Below are 27,699 nucleotides of genomic sequence, written 5' to 3'. Positions count from 1 at the left end.
TCCAGTGCATTTGTATAACTCTTCCTTACCACTGACATTGTTCTAGTCCTTTTAGTGTGCAACTGTGGGCCTATGTATATCCCGTTTATTCCATGCCTCTGTTTGCACTTCTCTGTATATAAAGGGGAGAGAGCCATGTATGAGCATTTGTTAGTTCAATGTTTTTTGTATTCGTATTGCTTGGCTGCACAGAGCCTGAAACAATAAGAGTCTTGGCACAGCCATTGGGGTGTCTACTGTTCTTCCCTATGCAACCATAAAAGAAAATAAACACCTTAAGAAAAAAAAAAATGTGTAAAATCTAGTGTGATTGTGACATCACAGATCTCATGACCAAACACAAATAGCCCATGGAAAAGTAAAACTATGCTCTTATTAAAACCCCTTGATAGATTATGCTCCAAGACTGTTATCACAAAGGTAAGAGGTAGGGAGGTGCCGAGTAAAGGATAGTGACTAAATGACTGAATTAACCTTATTTACGTGATTGATAAAATTGACAACATTGTTTTTACAGTATGTGTGTGTGTGTATATACTCAGTGTGTATATGTGTGTTTGTATCTCTCTCTCTCTATATATATATATATATATATATATATATATATATATATATATATATATATATATATATATATATATATATATATATATATATATATATATATATATATATATATATATATATATATATATATATATATCTCTATATATATCTCTATATATATCTCTATATATCTCTATATATATCTATATATATCTATATATATCTCTATATATCTCTATATATATCTATATATATCTCTATATATATATCTATATATATCTATATATATCTCTATATATATCTCTATATATATCTCTATATATATCTATATATATATCTATATATATCTATATATATCTATATATATCAATATATATATATATCAATATCAATATGAAAATTGCCTACAAATGTGCTTTAAGTGGTCATTTTTGGGGATGCTGGAAATCATGCTGTTTTAGTATGTCTGCCTAGTGGATATGATATTACCAGATGGCTGTAGGCTTTCTCCAGCACCGAAAGGTTTAATGTTGGGCGATAGCCAGAATACCAGGAGATGTCATTGCATCCAATTTCATGCTGACAAGTGTGTTTTCCCAAGAGGTCAAGCAACTGATGCTCTCGTTCTCACAGATGGGTTAAATTGAAGCGGGCATTGCAATCTACACTCCTAGCTTTTGCTGAAAGACAGCAACGAAACAGATTGTCATTCTGCAAAGTTCTCGTTGAACTTCCATCTTTGGAAATAGCTTTATGTCAAAAGCTTTTGGGACATCTCTCTAGATTTCCCTGTATCTGACAGTTGGATAATATGTTTTATTATTAAGACGTGCTCTGAGGGAAATATGTGTTCAGCTATTGTTTTTCTTTGCCAGCATTGAAGACTAGGGCTATCTGATTCTAGGGAATAGCAAGGCATATTGCTAATAAGTTTTTCTCATTGAGATTGAGTTTTCCAGCTAATGAGATGGGTTCTGTTTACAGGACTATACTGTATAAATATACCTATTATTTTCTCTGTTATCTGAGTAGTGTGCAGTCGGCCAAATCTTAAAATTATCTGACTTATTTAATAAGGTGCAGTAGCCCAAAGCAACCAGTCAGCATTTACCATTTCCATTTTTCATTGCACGAATAGATAAATGGCGCCATCTGATATATTCCTGTGGGTCAGTGCACTTTACAAATCATGCTACATCTTTGAGTACCTGAAAAAATAAATTGGTGTCAATACAAATTTCAGGTAAGATCATCATCTTGAAGGCATTTGATCTGCCAAACCGTGTTAAATAGACTGCAACTGGGACAGCACCACAGTCATGAACTAGTCCATAAATGTCTCTCACTAGAGTGCTGCTACAAACTCAGCCATCTGAGGTCAGCTTAGACTTCAGACTACCTGGGAGTTTTCAGTCTATTCTTAAGCAGTGTATAGCTCATAGATTGCATGATTCATCTGTGTAGCATTTTCCAACTGTTCTATATGAATGGCATAAAATGAGCATTGGAGGTAAGATATACTGATTAAATAAACTGTGGACACTTGGCAGTTTGTGCAAAGGCTCATGTGAATTTCAAATCAAAGAAGAATGATCAATTTTTGAATTGTCTGGCTGATCACCTTTTCCCCTGGATGAGGTGTATGTCGGTATATTTACGCAATGCATAAAATACTTGGGCACATACAGTATGCACTCAAGCTAAATAAAGATCAAACATTTGATTTTTTTTTTTAAAGGCCCATGTCACCCTCGTTCACACCTCATAAGAAAAGCGCAGCATAGAGCACCTGTATGTGTTTACAATTGTGCCGCACATGACGTGAGGTATTGTCAAAGTAAGAACACTGGCCCAGATTCTCAACCGAGATACGACGGCGTATCTCTGCGTTGAGCCGTCGTATCTATGCGACTGATTCTTAGAATCAGTTACCCATAGATATCCATTAGATCCGACAGGCGTAAGTCTCTTACGCCGTCGGATCTTAAGTGCATTTTTTTTTTGCCTGCTAGGTGGCGCTTCTGTCGAAATCCGCGGGTCTATGAGGCACAGCCAATGTTAAGTATGGCCGTTGTTCCCGCGTCTAAATTTTAAAAAGTTACGTCGTTTGCGTAAGTCGTCCGTGAATGGGGCTGGACGTCATTTACGTTCACGTCGAAACCAATGACGTACTTGCGACGTCATTTGGAGCAATGCACACTGGGATATTTTACGGATGGTGCATGCGCACTTCGTTCGGCGCGGGGACGCGCTTCATTTAAATGATACACGCCCCCTACCCGCCGAATTTGAATTCCGCCGGGTGATTTACGCTACGCCGCCGCAACTTTACAGGCAAGTGCTTTGTGAATAAAGCACTTGCCTGAAAAACTTGCGGCGTAACGTAAATGAGATACGTTACGCCCGCACAATTTTGCGCCGATCTACGTGAATCTGGGCCACTAATTCTAGGGCCATAGTTCATGGTCAGTCAAAGTAGTTTTGTAACAGAAGTTATAGACACTGCTTGTTGTTGCCTATTGTTTTTATTCAATTTAAATCAGAAATTGCATATTTAAAAGTTAATTGTTGGGATTGTTCAACACATCTTTGCAGCAATATATCAACATTATGACCTTAAACAAGGCTGTGTGCCACACAATGAGCCCTTTAATTTGCTAGGTGTGTAGCACATTCCTTGTAATTTGCTATATCTAATTTTGTGAAATGTCCTGAAATGGAATCGGCATGTTTTATTGCTGGCTCCGGACATTTGTTCAACTTTTAATGGTTATATGCATGTGTTTTGTGTGTTCAACTTGGTGCAGTAGCTGGGGGAAAAAAATGTTTTTATTGGGTGATTTTTGTTTAATCATTCAACCATTTTGTGCAAGTTATGATTTTAGAAGCGAGTGTCTCTTGTATATCCTAGGCACATTTCAGATGTTCCGATTTGTTTATAAACTGGCACAATGCTGAGGTTTCTGGGGGTAGGTGCAGCACTAGACATCCCTCAGCAGCGCTAGACATCCCTCAGCAGCGCTAGACATCCCTCAGCAGCGCTAGACATCCCTCAGCAGCGCTAGACATCCCTCAGCATCATTACCTACTTTGTTCTTTGAAAGTCAAAAGCCTGTTTGAAGATTATTACCTAATGTACAGTTTAGTCATAATGGAGATCATTGTTGGGGATGCTTCTGAACACACCTCAAATACTTTAGATACGGCTGACAGTTTAGGGCAAGTGAATTAAACCTGGGTTAAGTTGGAGGTCAGATGGGTGTGTTCCATTGCCAAGAACGTGTAGCCTAGTGTGAGCCATAATGGTCTCATGAAGAAATGATATGCCACTTTATGTGAATTGCACATTCTGAATTATTTACAGATTTGCCCCTGTAGAAAATCAATGCAGTACGTGTTATATTGATTGTGATGATATGCATGTCTTAAAGTTGACTTTTGGGCGACTTAAAATGTATATTCTTGATGTCAAATTTTGTCTCCTTATGTATATAGAAAGTCATGCATGACCCAAGTGGCCTGGCTCTGTGCCTTTTTAAAGTCTGATACCCATGGTCATGGCCGTTGAGTTCCGTTGTGTAATTTAATTATGCTAGATTGGGAAAATTATTCTTGCCTCAATGATAATGCCACTAGGGAGAACAAGAGATTGATGGCAGCCTTGGGAGTATGTCGTTTCTACTGGTGTTTTCCAGCTGACTGGACAACCCATTGCATCAGCTAATTGAGCTTTAGTGACAAAAATAGACAGAGGGGAAAAAAGTGTCACAAAGTTAGAAGATGATATGCATGCATATTCTAATTCTCTTAAATTTGGTTAACTGAGATCAAGATACTTTTGCGTTTAACTCTTTAGCTGCACTTTTATTCTTCTGCCTTGGAAATTCTTTACTGTACACTTAGGGCCATGTTTATACGGCATGGATATTTGCCAAACATTTACTAGAGGTGAAAGAATGATTGTAATTGAATAGTCACACATTTAAAAAAAATGCAAATAAAAGGAAAGAGAAATTAAGTATTTCTAATGCTTATATACCTGTTCTCTCATTTCTTTTCCAGAAATGTTATATTGTCTTGCAACATGCCTTTAAACTTACTAAATAATTTTCCTTGGCACAGCCCCTCCCTCCATGCTTGTCAAAGGCCCCTTCCTTCTTATGGTAGTGTCAACCCAACCTCTCCCCCATTTACCATCTACCATCTACAAAAGCTTTGTAGCTGCTGGGGAGGGAAACCGAAGGGGAGTATTAGTGTGTCAGAGGCAGCTCTAGGCTTCATGAGGCCTTAAGCAAAACTTAGACATGCATGGATCTAGCACACATGTGAGGCACCATGTGAGTGCAAGGCCCTAGGCGACCGCCTAATTAAGGAGCCGCCTCTGTAGTGTTATTGAGTGACAGCTTGCTGACATCTCACCCAGCAGCTATCTTGGGCCTTTTGACTTTTACAGATAACCAATATGAATACAATATGTTAAATTCACTTATCTTAAGGGAAGTATTTATGTTGATATTATTGGTGTGTGTCTTTAAAACATATACACCTGGAAGCTACACCTGTAATGAATGTCTCATTTAATGATTTAGAAGTATTCTTTATAGTAAAATGTTGCATTAAGCTGACCATGCATTAAACAGCAAGGTTTCCCTAATACTTTGGTGGTCAACATGGTCTCAAAAGTGGCCCATGAGATGATCCCCTTGATCACCCCTGATGTTAAACCCTTTCCTGCCAGTGCCATTAGTACAATGTCAGTTCATATGTTTAGCAATGATTACTGTAATGTCACTGATTCCCAAAAAAAGTGTAAAAAATGTCAGTAGTTTGCGCCAGACAGATCGGACAGCTATGTTGCAGCCTCAATTAAAATTGCAGATCGCTGCCATTACTAGTAAAAAAAAAAAAATGCCATCAATCTATTCCCCCTATTTTAAAGGCGCTATAACTTTTGCATAAACCAATTAATATACGCTTGTACGCTGGTGTTTTATTTTTAGCAAAAATATTTAGCAGAATACAAATTGACCTAAATTTAATGAAGGAATTAAATATTTTTTTAATGTGGTGTGTTTTATAGCTGTGTGTATGCATGTAGGTGTATATATAATTTTTTTTCAAAATTGTTGGCCTTGTATAGCTCAAAAAATGAAAACTGCAGAGGTGATCAAGTACCACCAAAAGAAAGCTCTATTTGTGGAGAAAAACAGAACATCAGTTTTGTTTAGGTGCAGCATCGCACGACCACACAATTGTCAGTTAAAGCGACGCAGTGCTGTATCGCAAAAAAAATGGCCTGGTCAGAAAGTGGGTACATCCTTCCGGGGCTCAAGTGGTTAAACTCCTTTACTCATCAGTACACAATCCTTTGTTTTAGTTTTGGATTGAGTGGAGAGGAGAGGGATTAGAACGCCTGTCAGTTTTTATTGCTGTCTGTGCCGCCCTTAAGGTGATTCACCCTATCTATTTGTTTTGTTTACAATTATCATTTAAGGTAAAAGTAAAAAAAATCCCCAGAAAAGTAATGGAGGTAAAATCTTCCAACAGGAACAATAGTTATTTTGACCTTGGGGTCCCCAGGGAATTTTCTTAATTTTCTGGGAATTTCTGTCACTTCCTGTTTGGCTACGGGACAGGAAGTGAAGGGAAATTTACGCAATGGTACACAGATGGCAAAAAATATATATATATATATATATATATATATATCAGGGCTTATAACCCACCCTTGCTCTATCCAGAATGGGGGGAAAAAAGTTTTACCTATAGTTCTACCTTTAATAGCAATCCCCACGTTGCACTGAACCCCCAAGCCTAACACTAACCTCATCACTAAACTCTAGTTCTAACACTGATTAACCTCTATCCTTCTACATGCTCACCTCATCCTGTACTGATAGCTTGCTGTCCCCAGCCAAGATCTCAGCACCAGACAAAAAAAACTGCTAATGTAGTGAGAGGGTGCGAGAAATACATTTTTAATGTGTATCTTTTTTAAAAATATACATGTGTATTACTTATCCGGTGTTAGTATTTGTTAATGTCATTTATTGTTATACAGACCTGAATGTGAAGGTTTACATATAAGCTTTCTTTATCCAGCTGTAATAGGGATTATGAACAACAGTAAATGGCAATTAATATGTGCGTCATCCCTTAGACTGCTGTTTTAACTGAGCAATTAGTTAATTTAGCAGATTGCATCAAAATGTAAGTGGATTCATCACAATCCAGGGGATATTGATGCTCTCCTAGTATGATATATTGGCTAATTTACTTCCCAAGGAAGAAAAAAAAAATTAAAAGCGACAGCTGCCTGGTCTTCTCATTGTATCCCTATGCATCTGCTCCAAGCACTATTAAAATGGATCATGCTATTAATTAACATTTCCTCTTTAATGTCTTTGAGTCTTAAACATTGATTAAAAACCCACAGGGAAGATCTCAGAACGGCAGGGGATGAAACAAAATTAGCTATGGTGTTCTACCTTTATGGGGCATCTTGTCAGGGCTGCAGCTGTGAATGATTGTTCTTCACCTGCAAGAAGCTTAGCCTTCTCTTTTTTTTTTTTTTTTCTTTTCTTCTTTTTTCGTCTTGTAATGCTCCCCAATACTTATCCTTTCTACTCTTATGATTTTCTTTATGCAAAGTTATTTGATCTGTTTCAGCTTTAGAACTTAAAGTCCTTGCAAATCAAAACATTGAACTCGTATATAAACTTTAACATGTTAATTTCATGAGTAAATTATAATATTTTAAATCTGGGGGATATCGTTAAAATAATACCTTGTGATCCTGCCACACATGCTCTTTTTTTACAGGGTGACAATGCTCTACTCTTGTCTCCCATTATGCTCTTGCATTGTCAACCTCTGGTGACATGTGGGCTTCCAATAAGTTTCAATGCACATTTTATACCTGATACACTGTTGTCACATCAGAAAACCCATCCTAAGTAATGCCTTTCAGCCATTTTGGAACTGCATGATTGTAGACATAGAGGCTGCAAGAGAACAGCAGGACTGAGATGCAACAAAGGGTATTAAAAAAGGCAGTAATTTATGTTGCACAGCAAAAGGTCATCCAGTTAGACCCCATTTACACCATTATGTTATAACAGACATTAGGTGAATTGGGTCCTTGATGCACCTTTGTTGACCTGCAACACACAAGGGTTGAGATACTAAAGGCAAATAGATGGTGCACTTTGCAAGTGCAGTTGCACAAATTTTCCAGAGCTGAGTAAATGGGATAAGCTCTGCTGATTTCCATCATCCAATCATGTGCTTGCAAAAATACTTATCTTTTTATATCCCTTGCACCTGACTGAGCGTTCTTTACAATTACTAAGAAAAAAAGAGGGCAAATACACTTGCAAAATGCAGTCTAGTTGTCTTTAGTAAATAACCACAGTGTTGTGGTGCACTTCATGCACTTTGGTGTGTTGGCAATCCAATCAAAATGATTGGGTTGCCTTAAAGGGGTGGTTCACCCTAAAAACTACTTTTTTTATTACAATGGCCCCCCACATTACAATACGATTAAGGCTATTATTATTTTTTTGAAGCTGTACATACCTTTGTACAGCATATTCACCCGTTGCGAGTCCCGCAGGAGTGGGCGTTCCTCACATGTCTGTGATTGACATTTTGACCGAAAACGAGCTCCCCCCGTCGCGTAAGCCGCGTCACGATTGGCGAAAGGAGCCGAACAGCGATGCGCAGTATAGCGCCGACTCGCCGTTCGGCTCCTTTCGCCAACCGTGACGCAGCTTACGCGACGGGGGGAGCTCGTTTTTGGTCAAAATGTCAATCACAGACATGTGAGGAACGCCCACTCCCGCGGGACTCGCAACGGGTGAATATGCTGTACAAAGGTATGTACAGCTTCAAAAAAATAATAGCCTTAATCGTATTGTAATGTGGGGGGCCATTGTAATAAAAAAATAGTTTTTAGGGTGAACCACCCCTTTAATGTAACACACCAAAACAGACAGGTGTGATGAGCCCCAAGTTTTAAATTTAATTTAATACATATTGTTTATCAAGATATAGATATATAGAATAGGACCTGTCAATAGAGCCCTGGCACTAAAAGGTCAGCCCATAAAAAACAACTTTAATTTGAGGCAAAGACTGGTGATCTATATTATGTATTGCCATCAATGTCCTCTTATGTCATTAATATGTTGTCTAGAAGCTTTGCTATCCTTTTACACAAGAGCCTTGAATCCGTACTGTATTTATTGCACTAACAATGCAGATGGCAACAAAAGCTGACTCTTCTTCAACTCGTACTCTATTCATAATAAGTAAACCTTTATATACAGATCATGAGATATATACAGAAGCTTTATAAGTTTCAGATTTATTTATTTTGGAAAATAGTAGACATTGTGCGTCATGGCTGTTGAATGATAATGGACACGTAGAAGAAGAGTGCAGAAAATATCATATTATTGCAATGATTCATGAAAATGAGAACGCTGTTTTGATGGCATAACAAGATGGGAGAAGTGTATAACAAACTGGTCCTCTGTTTTTCTGGTACATTGCTTACATTTTGTACTCTTCTGTTTTATCCAGAACCTATGAGGACACCGAAAACTCTGAAGATTGCTGAGATACAGTCTAGGCGCATTGCTGTCGATTGGGAGTCTCTGGGCTACAATATCACTCGCTGCCATACCTTCAATGTTACCATTTGCTATCACTACTACCGGGGCCATGGCGTGAACAAGGCTGACTGTCTAGATATGGACCCCAAAGCTCCTCAGCATGTAGTCGATCATCTCCCTCCTTACACAAATGTTAGCTTGAAAATGATTTTAACCAATCCAGAGGGAAGGAAAGAAAGTGAAGAGACCGTTATCCAAACAGATGAAGATGGTAAGTCTTTAGTGTTAGTTTTACCTGCAATTTATTTGTCTAATATACAAAAGCTTTTTGTTTTTCCTTTCCATACATGATTTTTATTTGACATGCAGTTTGGCTTTGACCTTGCTAGAATATTCCCTAACATAAACTGCTCCCTTCTTGCATGCTATGGCGTTATCATAGTTTCGCATCTATTAAGCTGTAAAAAGGGTATAACACGTCTGAGGAGTTCTCTACTGGTGAAGAACAGAAGCTGAAGTCCTCTTTAACCCATGTCATTGTATTTATGCACCATTTTGTTGAAGTCTGTTTGAGCCCGACAAGCCGATTCTGTCTGGCTTGCACCAGTCTTATTATATGCTGATCCAATTGACACAGGTTTGGAGAGACATTTGATCGTTAACATTTTTATTATTTTGGCCTACATAAGGAGAATTTTGACTAACATTTAAATTGCTTATCTTGGAGTATAGTACAGAACACCCAAACTCCCCGTCTTTTTGTTGTGGAGTGTCATATAGTGGGTGGGCTTAAATGGGCATGCATTAGGGGTGATGCTACTAAAACCCTTTAACAGTGTTCAATCATCTGAATGTATCCTGAAGGCAGCCCTACCAAAGTTGTTTGCTAGTGTCCAATCACCCAAGGGTTAACCTGTAGCTGTGACTGCAACTCTGTATCCTGCTAGGTCACAGGTCCTAAGGTTTCTACAAATGTCTCACTCCTAGATTGTAAACTCTAATGAGCAGGGCCCTCTGATTCTTCCTGTATTGTATTGTAACTATACCGTCTGCGTTACTGTTGTAAAGTGCTGCGCAAACTGTTGTCACTATATAAATCCTGTATAATTAAAAATGTAACCCCCCCCCCATTTTCCCATATGCCCTGTAAAATAAAATGGCAGTAGTTACAATTTTTGTGACATTTGTGCAACGGTCAAATGCATATTTTGTTGCACATTTTAGTGCACACAAACAATGTAATAATAAATATGTTGATAAAATATAAAAGATGAGGTTGCATAGAGTAAATAGATAGGAAACTTGTCAAGCTTTGGCATTGCACATATAACTTCAGTACACCAAATTGTCCAAAGTAGACATTTTAAAGGCCCTTGCAGGTTTAGAGTTTACCATGAATTACAGCTCTAGAGTCATTCCTCCCACTTTGATCTTGCAGCAATCATATGTGGCACAATTTCTGTTTACACACGTGCAAACCCTACCAATGTTTTTGCATGGGGTGAATGGGTGCTGCTTATTTTTTTTTTTACTTATTATATAGAGATATATAGATATAGATATATCTATAGATATATCATTTTTTGGTTCACTCTTTGACGGTCCTTAGTATGGCCATAAAGCTAAACTAGTTAAAAACGCTTTTAAAAGAAGGGCATAAACGAAATAATTGTATTATCATTTTTATAACACTATTTAAAGTTATTGCCATCACAAGGGGGCTATGAAGCCCCCTATGTAAAAATATGAGAAGATAACCGGTTCTCATTATGGAGTTTCAGTGGTGCATTAGAGACCCCCCTGCTTTTTGAAGCAGTCAGTCAAGCACAGATCATGCGTGATTAGCCGCTTGTTCAACCAGTAGCCAAGGAATGAATAAACTGAGCCCAGAAGTGAAAAAATACTTGTTGCTTTTAGGTTCATTAATCGCAGTGATCAGGGAAAGGATGTTACCCAAGCTCATCCCTCTTGGTATTCTGATGGTAGTTACCGTAGTATTGGGCTCCCCAGAGAAATGCGAGACCCCGGGAACCATCCCGGAAGTTGGTAGGAGGGGTGGTTGGCATTGCTTCATTGTAATGGGCGCAAGTCGAGAAAAAAAAATACCAAGCTCATGGCTGCAATGAGCTTTCTTTATCCACTTGGAACTCCACTCTGGAGGTCAAATGGTTCAAATTCAGAGTGTTTCTGGATATTCAATCCTCTAGTGGGGCTAAACTAACATCTATTTTTAACCGTTTTGTTGAGAAGATTTGAAGGTGCAGGATGGAATTTTTTTTTCTCTAAAGGAATTCTAACTTTGTTTTGTTATTTCTGGGGAAACCCATACATATTGTAATGAAAATTTAATACATCCAGGATTCCGCTCAAATAGCTTGTCTGAATGTAAAATGTAAAGACTTTCAAATTAAACTAGATGTCTTGATGGTAAGAATGTTCTGATAAATTTTCATTTGAATGCTCAAAGAAAATAATTTAACCATGTATAACGAGCTTTAGGCACAATGGGATTTGTCATCACTTATTGCTGAGATAAATAACAAGTTGTTCTCAGTGGGAAGTAAAAATACATTAAGCAGTTACATAAACTTAGGCAGGCCATAGACATTGCAAATTTATTTCCTGCAACCACAGGTTGCAGGAAAGAAATTAGCATGATTTCCTCATCAACAAAGACCGTGCTGAGACTTTTTTTTTTTTTTTGCGCTACTCATTTATATTGCTCCATGTTGCTGTATTGAAAAAATCAGGCATAGCTTAACCTAAGGCACAAAAACGTTAACTTTCAATAATTCTCAATAGCCCCGTAATGTTGTGAACACACATAACCTTGTAAAAGTAGCAGTGTCACTGGTCTCTACATAGTTGAATAGTTGGTTCAACGAGGAGAGCTGTGGAAGGGACTGTAAAGACCCACCCACTACAGACTGTCGGCTAAAAACCCAAATAAGGGTGGGGGGCGACAGATGCAAGACTGTTCACCCTGCACAAGGTGATAGAGAGAAGTGACTGGTTTTAAAACAGGAAATTCCTGCTCAAAGGCAAATGTTTTATGCTGTATTACTGTGCAGATCCAAAAGAAATGCACAAAGCACACCGAAATTCCGGGTATGAGCATGCATGCCTCTTGTAATTAGACAAAGTTTGCTTATCCTGGAGTTCAACTTTAAAGACAACCAAAACTGACTGAGTGCACATTTGTGGTCCTAAATATTGATCAACATCTCTGCTATATAGTACCATAGTTGTTAAAGGTTCGTTTATATAGGTGAATCAAAGTTAGTAAGTCTAAAAAAGCAAAAGCGGTAGTTTTGTAGAACGGCTAATATTTTAAAAATGTCCCAGAACAAGCTTTCGATGTTGTAAAAACATTTTATTTGCATGGTTTTTGGTTGCACTTTAGAGGCTCAGTTTGACTTCCAAGATAATTTAAATCTTTGTATTGCTAGAAGATGTATTTTTATCCATGATTGTAGAAGGCTGCAAGTTTTTGACCACAGTGAATAAAAGTCTAATTTGCATTTTTATTTTGTCTGTTAATACATTACATTTGGTTTGTGAAAACCTGTAATTATGTGAGCTTCCCATCATTTTGTGTAAGGTGAAGAGAAAGCCCCATCAATAAAGAACAGCCCATGGCAGCTAGTCTCTTCAGTGTCTTGACACGCACTGCCTGTCATTTTGCATTGCCCTCTAGGTCTGTATGCTCACATGTCAGATGGTGAAGGGACAAGGCAGTGCTTTTCTCCTCCACACCCAGAGACTCTACTGACAGCTCATCTATCTGAGGGAAGAGGCATGTCACATGTCTTCCTTAGGTTTAGAAATGCTTTCATTTCTCCTATCACCTCCCCCCTTATTTTGAGTCAGAATGTGTCGAAGAAACTTTAGTGGTACCAAATCTTTTATTTTTAGATAAAAGGGCAGAAGTCAAACTGATGTGGGTCACTGGGGCCATTTTTTCTTCACTCTGGTTAATTTTGTGAAAAGTTAGATCATTTTAATGGACGTTGGTTTATTGGGTAAAATAATTGTAGCGTGATTTTGTGCAGATTTTTTATTGCCTGCTGTATATGGACAGTAGCTATAACCAAGTTATTACTATAGGCATCACCTAATTTGTAAATTTTCATATTCTTGAATGCTCAGGAAAAGGGAGCTGTTGATGCTTCTGGGTGCTCACCTTTTCTCAGATCCATACCTCATTTATGAAGTGTATCTGTGTTTCCAACAGCAATGGGGGGGGGGGGAGAAATAAATAAAAGCTAGAGCAGAAAGAGTTGAGTTATTCATAGCTACCAATTGGATTAATTGGGTCTGTTTTTCTAGTAAAGAATTAAAAATATTTTAGAGTGGCTAGGACAATAAAGGAACCCTTTTAAACCATTACCTCATAAGCTAGACCCATCTAATAGAAACTTTTTTGAAATATTAAATGTCTGAGCTTCCAGCAAAGGAATAGTAAGTTCTGCTCCTCTGTGAACAGCTGAGTTTTCTTTCTGGGAGCCTTCACCTAGAACCAGTATGACCTATAGCATAGGTCAGACTGGCTCTAGCTGCTGTCTCATAATATAGCCTGTGTGGTGATGTCTCCAGAGAGTATTTTTTATTTGGCCCTGCACTCCTATGCTTTCTTTTAATTTGCCTAACTTTAAAAAGCAATATTTACGCTAATTGTTTAAATAAAACATCTATTTTCCCGCAGTACCTGGACATGTCCCATTTAGCTCACTAAAAGGCACATCGTTTGAAGACAAGATCTTTTTGAACTGGAAGGAACCGATGGAGCCAAATGGCATTATCACTCAATACGAGGTACCACTGCTCACATCTGCGGAAATGTCTTTGTTAAAATAATGGCCGTAATTAATCATGCTGGATTATACAGATTGTTGTTTGAAAGTTCCTAGCAGCTTGAGGTTATTGGACCGTCATGAAGGGCACGGTAGTGATGAGAATAGTGAAACCCATGGACAGGTGCGGAACAGTCTGTGCTGGTCACATTGCGGATTGTTGGAATAAATTGCCAAACACAGGGATCATTAGCACAAAACAAAAATCTGCAGACTTGTTGTTTTGTTATTATTGCCTAAGGAACCTATAAATTGAATTTGCAGTATTGGTAAATGGTTTATGGTGTCATGGCTACAAAGGCCATTTTGTAAAAACTTTTTCTCTCAACAGGTGAAATACAATAGTATACGGTCTTTTGATCCTGCAGTGCCTGTGGCAGGACCCCCTCAAACCGTTACTAAACTTTGGAATAGTACACATCATGTTTTCTCTCAACTGCATCCAGGCACTACATACCAGTTCCTTTTAAGGGCTAGTACTCTCAAAGGATTTGGACCAGCAACAGCCATCAATGTTACTACCAATATATCAGGTAATATACCCAATATGCACACCAGCTATGGGCAATCTATTGATTTATGTGTCGCTAATATAAAATCCACTTATGTGTTTTGTAATGTGTATTTATAGCCCAAAGTTTTTCTGTAGTTTTTAATTGAATAGGAAGAGTTAAAATTTCATTCAGGTTTTTAATTGCCATTGCTACAGAAGGTGATACAGCAAAAATAACTAAATATATTTACTGGAGTTTTTCATCCAAAATTAAAATGCCTGTATAAATGCTTTTAACTTTATATACATTTTTATAAATGTTGCAGTATTTACAGCTAAACTACTACTGTAGTGTAGCTTCAGAAAGGAACTACAGTATTTTTAACTAAACACTTAGGGGTGTATTTATGAAGCTGGGAATCAGACTTAAAGGACTTGTTCATATCGGTGTGTTTTTTTTATTCTGCATCAAAAATTCATGGACAGTGTTTAACATGGATTTTTATGGCCCTAGTTCACACCAATGCAGTCAACAAAAGTAGTTTTTTTTCTGTATGGAACATGGCAAAATGCACCAGAATGCGCATGTCCTCAACTGAAATGATGGGGAAACATGCAAAAACACATTTAGAATGCAGAAATTGTGGTGTTAACTGGTCCTTAAACATTCACTTCACTGCAGGTGAGTATCCTTAAGAATGTGTTTTAAATGACAGTGATCAATTCATTGCCACTGAGGGCCAGATCCACAAAGAACTGCCTAATCTTTAGGCAGACGTAGCGTATCTCAGATACACTACGCCGCCGTAACTTAGAGCGGACGTTCCTTATCCAGAAAGAATTTGCGTCGTAAGTTACGGCGGCGTAGTGTAAATGTGTCGGCGTAAGGGCGCAAAATTCAAATGACTAAGATGTGGGTGTGTTTTATGTTAATTCATTTTGACCCCACGTAAATTACGTTTTTTTTTTTAACGGCTCATGCGCCGTCCGTGGGGGTATCCCAGTGCGCATGCTCGAAATCACGTCGCAAATAGTCAATGCTTTCGACGTGAATGTAATTTACGCAAAGCCCTATTCGCGAACGTTTTATGCAAACTATGTAAACAACGGAAAATTTGACGCTGTCCCGAAATCCATACATTGCGTACACCTCATAGAGGCAGGGGTAACGTTACGCCGAAAAAAGCCTTACGTAAACGACGTAAAAAAATGCGCCGGGCGGATGTATGTTTGAGAATCGGCGTATCGAGCTAATTTGCATACTCTACGCGGAAATCAACGGAAGCGCCACCTAGCAGCCAGCGTAAATATGCATCTAAGATCCGACGGCATACTAAGACGTACGTCAGTCGAATGTAGCCCACATTCAGGCGTATCTTGTTTTGTGGATACAAAACAAAGATACAATAGCGCATCGTAGAACTTACGCGGCGTATCAATAGATATGCCGCCGTAAGTTCTTTGTGGATCTGGCCCTGAGTGTTTAGTGAAATTCACTTTTCACTGCTTTATAATTATGCCTGGTATTGTTATGGGTTATATGTTTTCATCAAGTAGAATAATTAAACAAAAATAAGATACTTAATATCCTCAAAAATATAAAAAAAAAAAATAATTTCTTCCACAGTTTAGACCGATAAGTATTCTACATATTTTTGGTAAAAAGCGCAATAAACGTATATTGATTGGTTTTCGCAAAAGTTATAGCTTCTACAAAATACGGAATAAATTTAGGCATTAAACATAGGCATTGTCCCGTTCTGCTGCTCCATGACACGATCGTGAGCCGCCGGTAAACACAGTTTGTGGGACCCGTAGGCACGCTCCCGCAGTGTGCGCGTCCGCTATTCAGCAAATTTAAAGGGACGTACAGGTACGCCCATTTGCCTGCCCCCTGCCATTCTGCTGACGTAAATTGGCGTGCGCTGGCAGGCAAGTGGGTAAAGTAGGATTGACAGATTGGCACAATGAAAATCTCTGGTGGTATAAGGGCAGTTGCATAAAATTTGTATTGTAGCTGCCATCCCAGCTGAGGCAACTGAGAACAAAGGAATTTGGCAAACATTTCCTGCCACAAATTTTTAAGTGAAATGGCCTATAGCAATCATCCATGCATTAACCACTTGCTGTCCAGCTGCCATTATACAGTGGCAGGTCGGCTTGTTCCCACGAATCACCTAGCTGTACGGCGGCCGCTTTAAAAGCTACAGTTGGCGTGACAGGGAGCCAAAGCACGTGGCAGGCAGCCGCGATGTCCGCCGCCCACCCACGATCACTTCACAGATAGACAGAATGAGGATCTGTCAATGTAAACAAACAGATCCCCGTTCTGACGGAAGTTCAGAGTGATCGTCTGTGTCTAGTGATCGGTAAAAGCGATCTCTCTGTACTCCCAGCCAGTCCCCTCCCCCCACAGTTAAACACCTCCCAGGAAACACATTTAACCCCTCGATCACTCCCTAGTGTTAAGCCCCTCTTTGCCAGTGTCATTTATACAGTAATCGGTGCATTTTTATATCGCAGCATTATAAACCACAAATTTGGGTTGCGTTTTGATTGCTTCTGGATTCTTAAGCAAGCAATGATCCATTGACTTTAATATGAGGGTGAGGAATGTCAGGTAATGTATCACAGGACTTTTGACAGGTTATGTGACAGGACTTTTCTCTGGGATGGTGCTTTCCAGTGTCCTACAAAGAACACACAGCAAACTCCAAACTGGGCTCTGCATTTTATGAGTAAAATGTTGACTTGTTTTGGAGTAATCGTAATTTTGTGCACTTGACTCAGGGGTGGTACTTTTTATCTGAAAAAACAAACAAAAAAAAAACGCCTTGGACTAAGTTATGAAAAGTGTTCAATAATAACATTTTGTTGGTCATAGCAGTCAACAATTGTTTTTTTTGTTTTTTTTCTAGTTTAGGTTTGAAAATTAGGATTGTAACACCCCTGTTAAATTTGTATACATTTACTTTATTAGAATCATTTGTAATACGCAACATCAATTTGGCCACATTGTTAACAAATGCTGGAGTACTGGAACTACAGTTGCTTATTGTAGAGCGAGTTGTCATATTTACTTTTGTTTTTTTGTTTCTTTCAGTTTGACTGAAAATAGAAATTGTTTTGGCAAATGACACACTCATTATAGCCCTGCAAACTAAGCCTTATGTATGTAATTTCAGTTTGCATTTCCACTGTATAATTCCAGGTTATCCTGTGTAAGGCATCTGTGGATATTAATAATAAAATAAATTAGGAGGGCTGACTGGCCTTCTGTGTGGGACCCACCCATGTTGGTTGTTGTTCATACCAAAAAGTTCCACAAAGAATAGCTGCTTAGTGTAGTTGTGCTTGGAAGTCGTTTTTTCAGTAAAAACAAATGAAAACCCGTCTTGTTTTGACCTGGCCTCAGAAGCATAAATTTAGATTGTGGTTGTGTGAGAACCATTATAAGTTAAAGCTCTTTATAGAATAAGGCCATGAGACCATTTAAGTAGATGGGTCTGTTTCTCAATTATTTGTGAAGCACAACTTTTTTCACTGCAAAAACATTTTGCATCAGAATAATATACATTTCCCCATACAAACGGTTTAAGAAGGGCCTCAAGGGATTTAAAGTGTTTCAGGGGTAAGTACACCGGGGAGTGCCAGAGAACCAGTTTGATAAGGTTAACGCGGCCCCAGACCCCTAGTGGCAGACGGGCCCAGGTTCTTAGTTTGGACTTAACATGGGAAATTAATAATTCTAAATTTAAGTGTATATAATCTGCCGGTGTTCTGGATACGCTTATCCTTAAGTATTTTATGGTACTGACCCATTGTAATGGCAAACTGTCTTGGAATTCAGTCAGTGGGAAGCTGTCGAGTGGAAGAACTTGGGATTTCCCCCAGTTGATTTTTAGCCCGGAAAAAGTCCCAAACCATTCAATTGTCTGGAGAGCCTCGTGTAGCGAGGGGCCAGAGTCCGCCAGGTATAACAGTGTGTCGTCTGCATACATGCTAATCTTTTCAGTCAAAGTGCCAGAACTCAGTCACCTGATCTCCGGATTAGCTCGGATGGACATGGCCAAGGGCTCCACGGCCAAGGCATACAGCAGTGGTGAAAGAGGGCAGCCCTGTCTGGTGCCTCTACTTAGGTCAAACAGTCGAGACAGCCATTAGCCGCCACCACCCTGGCCACGGGTGCCCGATACAGCAGCTGGACCCACCTGATGAACCGTGGTCCAAAGCCATATCCCTCCAAGCAGCTCCAGAAATATCCCCACTCCACCGAATCAAATGCCTTTGCTGTGTCTAACGTCACCACCACCTGTGAAGAATAATATACATTTAATTTAGAATGTTTGTTTATTTTTTTCTTTCTCATTTTGCCATTTTCCTTTAGCTCCAACACTACCAGACTATGAAGGTATTGATGCTTCTCTTAATGAAACTGCCACAACCATCACTGTACTGTTAAGACCTGCACAGGCAAAAGGAGCTCCTATCAGGTATGTGTTGCCGCAATTTGACCTAGGCATAGACTGCGCCAATTTCAGCCTTTTAGCCCATGAGAGAAAGATTTTAATAGAATCGTTATTATATTGCAGCTGCAGTACCTGCTGCTTCCTGAATACGCTTGTACTGCTGAACGGTGACTGCATTTGATAGGATGCTCTTACTGTTCAGCCGATAAATTTTCACCCAGCTCCAATACATTTTTTTATCAAATTTGAAAAGTGCTTTTTGGGCCATCCACGGTTTAAATATAAGCCAATTTAGCATGACCAGGACAAAAATCACGCTGTCCTTGCCCAGATTTTTATAGTCAGCTATCTTATAATTATAACATGTATGTAGTGCATTAAAGCAGATACACATCTTCCTTTCCAGTTTGTAAGAAGAAAGCATATTATGTACAGCTGATAAAGGAAATGTTTTTTTTCATTAGGTGACCATAGATTACGATTAAGGTCAGGCTTGCTGAAAAACACAACTTCTATTCCCATGGCCGTGCATGTATGCTTTGTATAAGGGTTAATGTGGTCTATAGCACTATTCTTACCTTAAGGGAAGAGTAGGCTACTGGTAATACTTTTCAAGCCTTACCAACAACTATGTTGGTGTGAAAGGCTTCCTTTCATAGGTAGGTAGTCCATTAGTATTTTAATGCAAGTAACTAAATATCTTCAGAGCTTGGTTCACACTACTGCAATGCAACTTTGATGTAATTTTCAGTGCTATTATGTGGTATGACTTTGCATATTCTGTGTGGCCAAGTTGCACTGTTAATTGCACCAAAGTAGTGCAGGAACCTTTTCCAAGATCACTCCATTCCTAATCACATTGATTAGAACAGGCACCTTTGAAAACAATGAGATTTCTCTTGCCATGCAATCTGTGTGACTCAAGTTGCATCAGAAGTCACACTCGTTTGACACTTGGTGCTTTCAGGTTTGTCAAAATGAATATTGATTAACAATAGTGTTGCACCTATACCAGTATTGGTGCCCATACTAAGCATTTGCATGAGTACTTGTGCAAATGCTCCGATACTAAAACCAACATGTTAGCCTGCAGGGCCAGTTTGCAGTGTGATTTTAAACCATGTTCAGCGGTTCAGGTGCGCATTAAGTATATACAAAAACATATTTGGTGGGCACACCCTAAAATGCATTTAGATTCAAGATGGTGCAGCTACAAGCCCAACAAATCATACAAAACAGATTATAGCGCACACATTAAGTATATGACATTGAAAATCATACCTGAACTAGCCTGAAAATCGTATCGTATTGAAAAAGCACTGCAGCCAGCCCGTGCATACATAAACCGGCTCTATAGAAAACCCTTTTGGTTCACATGTCATGCCGAATCTAAAGCTCTGGCAAGTGCCCTACCGCTACCCCACCAGGGCAGAGGCATGTGTAAAAAAGATAAAAATGAATGCTTCCAAGGGAGAAATAGGTATCAGGAATTGGTATTGGCAAGCACTTGAGAAAATGTTTGTTTTTAAAATGGAATACCCTTCAAAGGGAATAGTGGGGTTTTATTGGCACAGTAGACAAAGCAAACTTAACTCAGAAGGAGAAAAAAAATACACTATATATATATATATATATATATATATATATATATATATATATATATATATATATATATATATATATATATATATATATATATATATATATATATATATATATATATATATATATATATATATATATATATATATTTTTTTTTTTTTTTTTTTTTTTCAAAATACCATATATTAGCAATATGAACATGGTTTGTTTAATTTTAATTATATGTAATCAACATACAGTGAATAAGCTAGTTTATACAAATGGTAATTGTGGTTAATGCAGTTGAATGTGGATACAAAATAATTTGGATATACAAAATTTAAAAATTAATATTCTAAATCCTGGTTGTCTATAAATGTCATTCATTTCGATTCCCCAAATTGTCTGCTTTGTTTGTGCAGGTGCTTATGTGTATGTTAAGCAATTCTGTATAATATACATTTACAGAACATTGCGCTGTGGCAATCATTTATTTTATTTTGTTGCTGCTCCTGACGGGTATGTTGGCCAGATTGTCTGTCAGTTATTGAAGGGTTATCCTCCTTATTGCCAAGAGCCTGTTAGCTGAATGGAAGGCTCATTACTGAAATCTGTAATTGTAGATATGACAAGGCTTCCTGGAACTTTACAAGTCTCTGCTGTCTCTGTCAATTATGGAATTTCTTTTCCCCTCTGTGGTTTGTGTCAGCTGAGCTCCATTTATTATTAAATTTCTAAGCTACTGACTGGAAGCTGTGTGCACATGTATTAGACTTGTATTTCATATGGAAGCAGAGGAAGCTGCTTTGTTTTGTGGCTGAGCTTCACTCCAGTCACATTTCATTCAATTCTATGCTTTTAGGGCTGGGAATGTTTGCCTTTGCCATAGCAGCCTTAGAGAACATCAGCACAATTTTATATGACATTCCGCTCATCTCCAAAAAATCGACTGCATTATTTAGACAGCACCAGCAAAATTGCTGAAATGACTAGGTGGAAGTAATGGCATTCATACAGTCTTTATATTCATTGTGTTGTGTTTTCTCAACACCGCTTGTCTAAGGAAAGTGCATATTGTCAACGGTAATGCTTGGTAATGAGCAGTACTCTGTGACCAATAACTTATTGTGTGGGAGAAGGCAGAAGCTTAGGTCAGGATGATCTAAACCAAATGGATCAGGATGAGCACTGAGCTATTCCCTTGGCACATACCTAGACATTATTTTAAGAGGACATGTAGTGTGTATATATATATATATATATATATATATATATATATATATATATATATATATATATATATATATATATATATATATATATATATATATATAGTAAACAATAAATTGTAGTTTGCCAAGGGCTAACGTTATTGCTCGATATGCATGTTTATTTATTAAAAATAGTTGTACACAGCTCTTCAAACCTGTTTATAGGGTTCCTATGTTTTTTTTTTTTTTCATTTGTGCTTCCATCGGTACCCTATAGCACAGTTTTAGGTCATAATTGCAGTTCCAAGTGTGAAAGGGGCCTTAGAGTTTAAGTGACAAGTTATAGGGTTATGATGAACATAAACTATACTAGATTAAATAAAATAAGTACACATTTATAATGCAATGACACAAATTACAAAAGCAAATGGCAGGGCTTAAACTTGGCTAAAAAGCCTTATACAGCAGGAAGATTCTAATGTGCTAATCTTCCATGAACAAATGGAGAACATACAAAGTCACATCCCATGATTTCCAATGAGTACCGTTCATATCTGTGCAACGTCAAAGTAGTCCCTGAACAACTTTGGGACAACTTTGATGCGACTTGAGGTCCATAGACCTCAAGATTACACAGGCATTGCTTCAAGTCGCATGGCAAAGTTGCGTCACTTTCAGGTCGTACAAGTTTGAAAAGGGGCCTAAGTGCACTTTAAACGTTTCCTGTCTTCTGCAGAAAGAATTTAAATATACATATTTACCTCCCAGGTAGTTTCCACTGCCTTATGCTGAATATAATCTTTGTATTCTTGGTCATGTCCAGCTTTCTGTACTGGGGAGAGGTCTAGTCATAAAATGAGCTGAAGATTGGGAATGGACAGAATGTGAGGCTACGGCAGTATGCTGAGCCTGCATGGGATAGAGCAGAGGGAGAAGTGGGCTGCCGCGCTCTGGGGTAGTAACAGCCTCTGATTGGTCAGCTGCGGCAGCCCCCCTTCTCTTCCGTTCGCGTGAGGTAAAACCTGCACTGGACGAGCCTATATAAGGGAGAGGCTGAGGCGATTTGCTCAATCACATCTCCTGACAAGCAGCATCGCCCGCCTCTCCCTCTCTCTCAGGATGAAGCGCGCTGTGCAGGACAGCCGTGAGGAGCTCTTATGTAGACTCCTAGAGAAGGCGGAGAGCAGGGGAGGTGAAGAGTGGCTGAAGCGTTGCCTGTCTGAGGAGAGTGGCTCTGTTTTATCTGTCAGCCCAGCTGCAGTACCAGAGATGAGCGTGGGCGCCCCCAGGAAACAGCCTGGAAGAAAAAAGAAATGTAAGACCAATAATTTAGCTCCTCAAGCTGAGGGAGCTGCAACAAGAGGTGCTTCTTGCCAGCAAGGGAGCAGCGCTGCCTCTTCCCCCCCTCCTGGGGACTTGGGTGAGCATGTTTTACCTGAAGTTGTTTTCAGTAATGTTAACCAGTTATCTGCATTTTCTAGTCTAATTGAATCTTTGTCTGTCATTGTGCAGCAGTTCAAAGGTATACATGATGCGGATTTTACCTCACAAAATGTAAATATGTATGTGCAACCAGGTGAGAGTCTGAGTACTCAGGCATGCACAGTAAGTCAGAGTGCACAGGAGACTGGTGCTGGAAATAGCGATAATGCTATTGATATGGAGGAGGTTGGTGTGGTGTGGCATGAGGCTGGTCATCCCTCTCTGCTAAATAAGGATGTTACTGTCAGATCGAGTGTGAGGTGTCCTGCTGTTAATAATACTTTACCCCTCAGATCCTCGGCTGCTATGGTCAGCGAGTCTTCCTTTAAGGAACCCCTCCCTTGCAGTTTATCCCCGCTGGGTTTTCATCTGTCTAAGTCAGTCAAAGAAAAAATTTGGAGGGGTGAATATCTCGATATATTATCACTTCTCCCTGCTTCTAAGGAGTTTTTGGCTAAATCTGACAGGCAGTCCAGCGAAAGAACAGAGGAAGATAGGAGGAGAGCGGTTCCTAAGACATTTCAAAACTGGCTGCAAGCGTTCTGTATCTATTCAGCAGTTATGGGAGAACGCTTCCCGGGGAAGTGCTCAGGTTTATTCCAACACCTGGATATTATTGCGGAGGCCTTTCGCCACTTTGGCGGCTCCGCATGGTTCTCATATGACGAGAATTTCCGTCAAAAACTAGCTGTGCACCCATCGCTGCATTGGGGGGCTAAGGACGTTGGTTTATGGTTAAACCTTATGCTGCCACCTAGGCCCCAGTTCACCCCTCGCCCCGCTTCAAATGGTCAGAGTCCAGTCAGGAAGGGTGTATGCTTTGCATTCAATGAGGGTCAATGTAAATTCTTATTGAATTGTAGATACAAACATGAGTGTTCTTATTGTGGCGGTACTCACGCGGCGAGCAGATGTTTTCGTAAAGCTGCCGCTAGTTCCTCTCATTCAGGACCCAAGGACACACATGGGAAAGGCCCCGACTCCGGTGAGCCTGGCAAGAATGCGCCCATGGCTCGAGCGCTATCCAGACCACAGGATGGCGGCTCTGCTAACTGAAGGTTTTGCCAATGGTTTCTTAGTGCCATCCTTTACTGGTTCAGGGTGTACACCAGTTAAAAATTTACTATCGGTATCCATGCACTCTAACTTAGTGCTTGAGAAAATTTGCAAAGAATTGTCTGAGGGTAGGGTGGCTGGCCCCTTTAATGACCCGCCATTCTCTAATTTCCGGTTGTCCCCTTTGGGCATCGTACCCAAGAAAGAGCTGGGTGCGTTCAGACTGATCCACCACCTATCTTACCCACCGCATTCGTCACTCAATGACGAAGTTGCCTCTGTGGAGGCTCCAGTCTGCTACGCCTCATTTGATGAGGCTTTGTGTCTTTTGAGGCAAGCAGGGCAAGGGGCTGTGCTAGCAAAGGCTGATATTAAGTCGGCTTTCCGCCTTCTTCCCGTGCATCCACAAGGCTTCAATTCTTTGGGTTTTCAATTTTTGAATAAATATTATTTTGATAAATGCATGCCAATGGGGTTTTCTATGTCATGCTTTTATTTCGAGGCTTTTTCCTCCTTCTTACATTGGGTCGTGTCAGTCGTTATCCCTCAAGGCCTTATCCTACATTATCTAGATGACTTCTTGTTTTTAGGTCCCCGGGGGTCATCAGTGTGTATGGAAGCTTTACAGGTTTTCTTTGACGTTTGTCATGACTTTGGCGTGCCTCTGGCCCAGGAGAAAACAGTTTTTCCCACGACAGTTATTGAATTTTTGGGGATCACGGTTGACTCCGAACGAATGGAATTCAGATTGCCACAACAGAAGATACATAAAATGAAGTCTATGATTGCAACCTTTCTTGTCAGTAAGAAGGTGTGCTTAAAGGAGGCACAATCTTTGCTGGGTCTTTTTGCTTTTGCAGCCAGAGTCATCCCTATGGCGAGGGTATTTTCGCGCAGGTTCTCGTTAGCCATAAAAGGTATGGTGAACCCTTACGCTCATTTCCGAATTTCAAAAAGCATCAAGGATGATCTAAGAATTTGGGATGCTTTTTTAAATGAGTTTAATGGTTCCTCGGCCTGGCAAATGGACTTTATTAATAGTTCTCAGTTGGAATTCTTCACCGATGCAGCTGGCTCTGCTGGGTTCGGGGCTTTCTTGGATGGGCGCTGGTGCGCCCAGTCCTGGCACCCTGATTGGCTCCAGAAGGAGATACTTCAAAATCTAGTTCTGTTGGAGCTCTTTCCAGTGATTGTGTCGGTGGTTGTGTGGGAAGACATCTTTAGGAATCGTAGAATCTTAGTTCATACGGATAATAAAGGTGTCTTTTTTGCCATCAATACTCTGTCCTCTAAGTCTGATCCCGTTCTGAGGTTATTGCGTTTCCTTGTACTTCATTGTATGAACTGTAATATATGGTTGAGAGCTGAGCATATTGCAGGTAAAGAAAATAACATAGCAGATTCTTTATCTCGTTCACAGTTCAAGAGATTCCGAGAGTTGGCGCCATCAGCGGATCAACATGGCACCCCTTGCCCAGACTTCCTCTGGGGCTTAATTTGGGAATAATATTCCGGAATCTCAAGGCTTCAGTAGCGGAAAACACCTGGAGGGATTATAGGCTTTCATGGCACAAATGGTGCTCTTTCTGTCAACCATTGGGTTTGGATCCACTAGATGTATCTTCTTACGTGGCTTTGTCTTTTTTGTCCTTTCTCATTCAGTCTAATCTGTCCCCGGCTTCCATAGGTAAAATATTGGCTGGAGTTTCTTTTTTCCTTAAGTTTGCAGGCCTTCCTGCTCTTACCTCTTTCTTTCAGGTCACTCAGGTTTTGAAGGGCCTCAAAAAGTCTAGGCCCTCTTTAGATAATAGGCGTCCCATATCTATCCCCATTTTGATCGATCTTCTTCAGATCCTTCAAGATGTCTGCTCATCCAATTTCGAATCTTTGCTTTTTAAGGCTGCTTTCTCTATAGCATTCTTTGGAGCCCTTCGGTTAGGTGAGTTTACTGCAGCAAATAGAAACGCTTTTTCATTTCTCCGTTTTTCTCATGTTCAGTTTGACGTCGGTTCTGTCCGTCTGTTTTTGTCCAGATCAAAGTCCTCTCAGGTTGGTCAGTGGTTTTCTTTATCCAGTTCTCCTAATGAGGCTATCTGTCCCGTGTTTCATGTTCGTAATTATCTTTTGGTCAGACCATTGAGTAACGATTCCTTTTTTATTCATGAAGACTTGTCCTCTCTAACTAGGTACCAGTTCTCAGCTGTTTTGGCCTCCTGTTTGAAGCGCTTGAATTTATCTGGGTACCAATTTTCTTCCCATTCTTTCCGAATTGGCGCTGCCACCACAGCTGATTCTATAGGTTTTTCAGAGAGTAAGGTTAAAAAAGTGGGCAGGTGGGGCAGCAATAGATATAAGTTATATGTTCGTCCCAGTCTTCTAACTTTATGATTCTCTTTCAGATTTATCCAGGAATATCGCTTGGGTCATAGGTCACTCCTACGTGTTCTGGGCTTACAAGCACTCCGGATCCAGATCATACTCTGCTAACCTGGGGCTTGATCCTGATTTATTTTTAATTTTATGGTCAGGTGTTAGAGGTATGCGGTGGCGCAATTTAAAAGACCACCTAGCTTATTTGTCTTCTGTCTGGCCTCAACCCCAAGTGATAGTTATCCACGTGGGGGCTAATGACTTGGGTAAATTCAACACATGGGACTTGTTATGTAAAATGAAAAGGGATCTCTATTCCATAACTCAAATGTTCCCAGGTTCAGTGTTAGTATATTCTGAGATGGTTCCCAGGCTGTTATGGTCGCCGCACGGCACCCTTTTCTACGTGGATAGAATCCGCAGACGGCTAAATAGGACGATTCATAGTTTTATGCCTTCAATTGGTGGCTCTTCCTTTCGTCATTCCGAGTTAGAGGGTTTTTTGCCTGGGTTGTTTCGGGTTGACCAAATTCATCTGTCAGGCATTGGCCTGGACATTTTTAATATGGGTATCCAGTCCATGATCGAATCAGCCACGGTGGTGGGGGGGCCTCGGCCAACAGCTTCGCGGTTGGCCCCGGCCGGTGGGGAGTAGTCGTCCAGCTTTTGCTGGATGGACAGAAATTAATTTGATTTTAAAGTTTTAAGTTTAGCCAATTTGGCCTTTTGTAATTTAATTTATTTATTGAGAAAATTTTTGTAACCCCGCCCCCACATTTTATGGATGACACCGTGGCCAATTTTACCAAAGTTAAATAAAAATGTTGTATCAAATTGTTGTTTGGTCTCCTTATTCAATACCTCTGTACTAGCCCATGTGAGGCTACGGCAGTATGCTGAGCCTGCATGGGATAGAGCAGAGGGAGAAGTGGGCTGCCGCGCTCTGGGGTAGTAACAGCCTCTGATTGGTCAGCTGCGGCAGCCCCCTTCTCTTCCGTTCGCGTGAGGTAAAACCTGCAC

At 39.7% G+C, this 27,699-nt stretch overlaps 1 protein-coding gene across 16 annotated transcripts in view; it reads left to right on the top strand.

The window, feature by feature from the left end:
- PTPRK (protein tyrosine phosphatase receptor type K) overlaps positions 1-27,699 on the top strand; it is a 564,328-nt gene that overhangs the window by 347,601 nt on the left and 189,028 nt on the right. For all 16 annotated transcript variants that reach the window (XM_040350403.1, XM_040350400.1, XM_040350398.1 and 13 more), the window contains exons 8-11: positions 9,133-9,435; positions 13,870-13,979; positions 14,349-14,550; positions 18,898-19,003. In XM_040350403.1, coding sequence (XP_040206337.1) covers positions 9,133-9,435; positions 13,870-13,979; positions 14,349-14,550; positions 18,898-19,003 — 721 coding nt within the window. The remainder of the gene's footprint in view (positions 1-9,132; positions 9,436-13,869; positions 13,980-14,348; positions 14,551-18,897; positions 19,004-27,699) is intronic.

The sequence above is a fragment of the Rana temporaria genome, chromosome 4, assembly GCF_905171775.1.
Source record: "Rana temporaria chromosome 4, aRanTem1.1, whole genome shotgun sequence".
In the NCBI taxonomy this organism is placed as follows: domain Eukaryota; kingdom Metazoa; phylum Chordata; class Amphibia; order Anura; family Ranidae; genus Rana; species Rana temporaria.
This window is presented reverse-complemented; position numbering and strand designations above follow the sequence as displayed.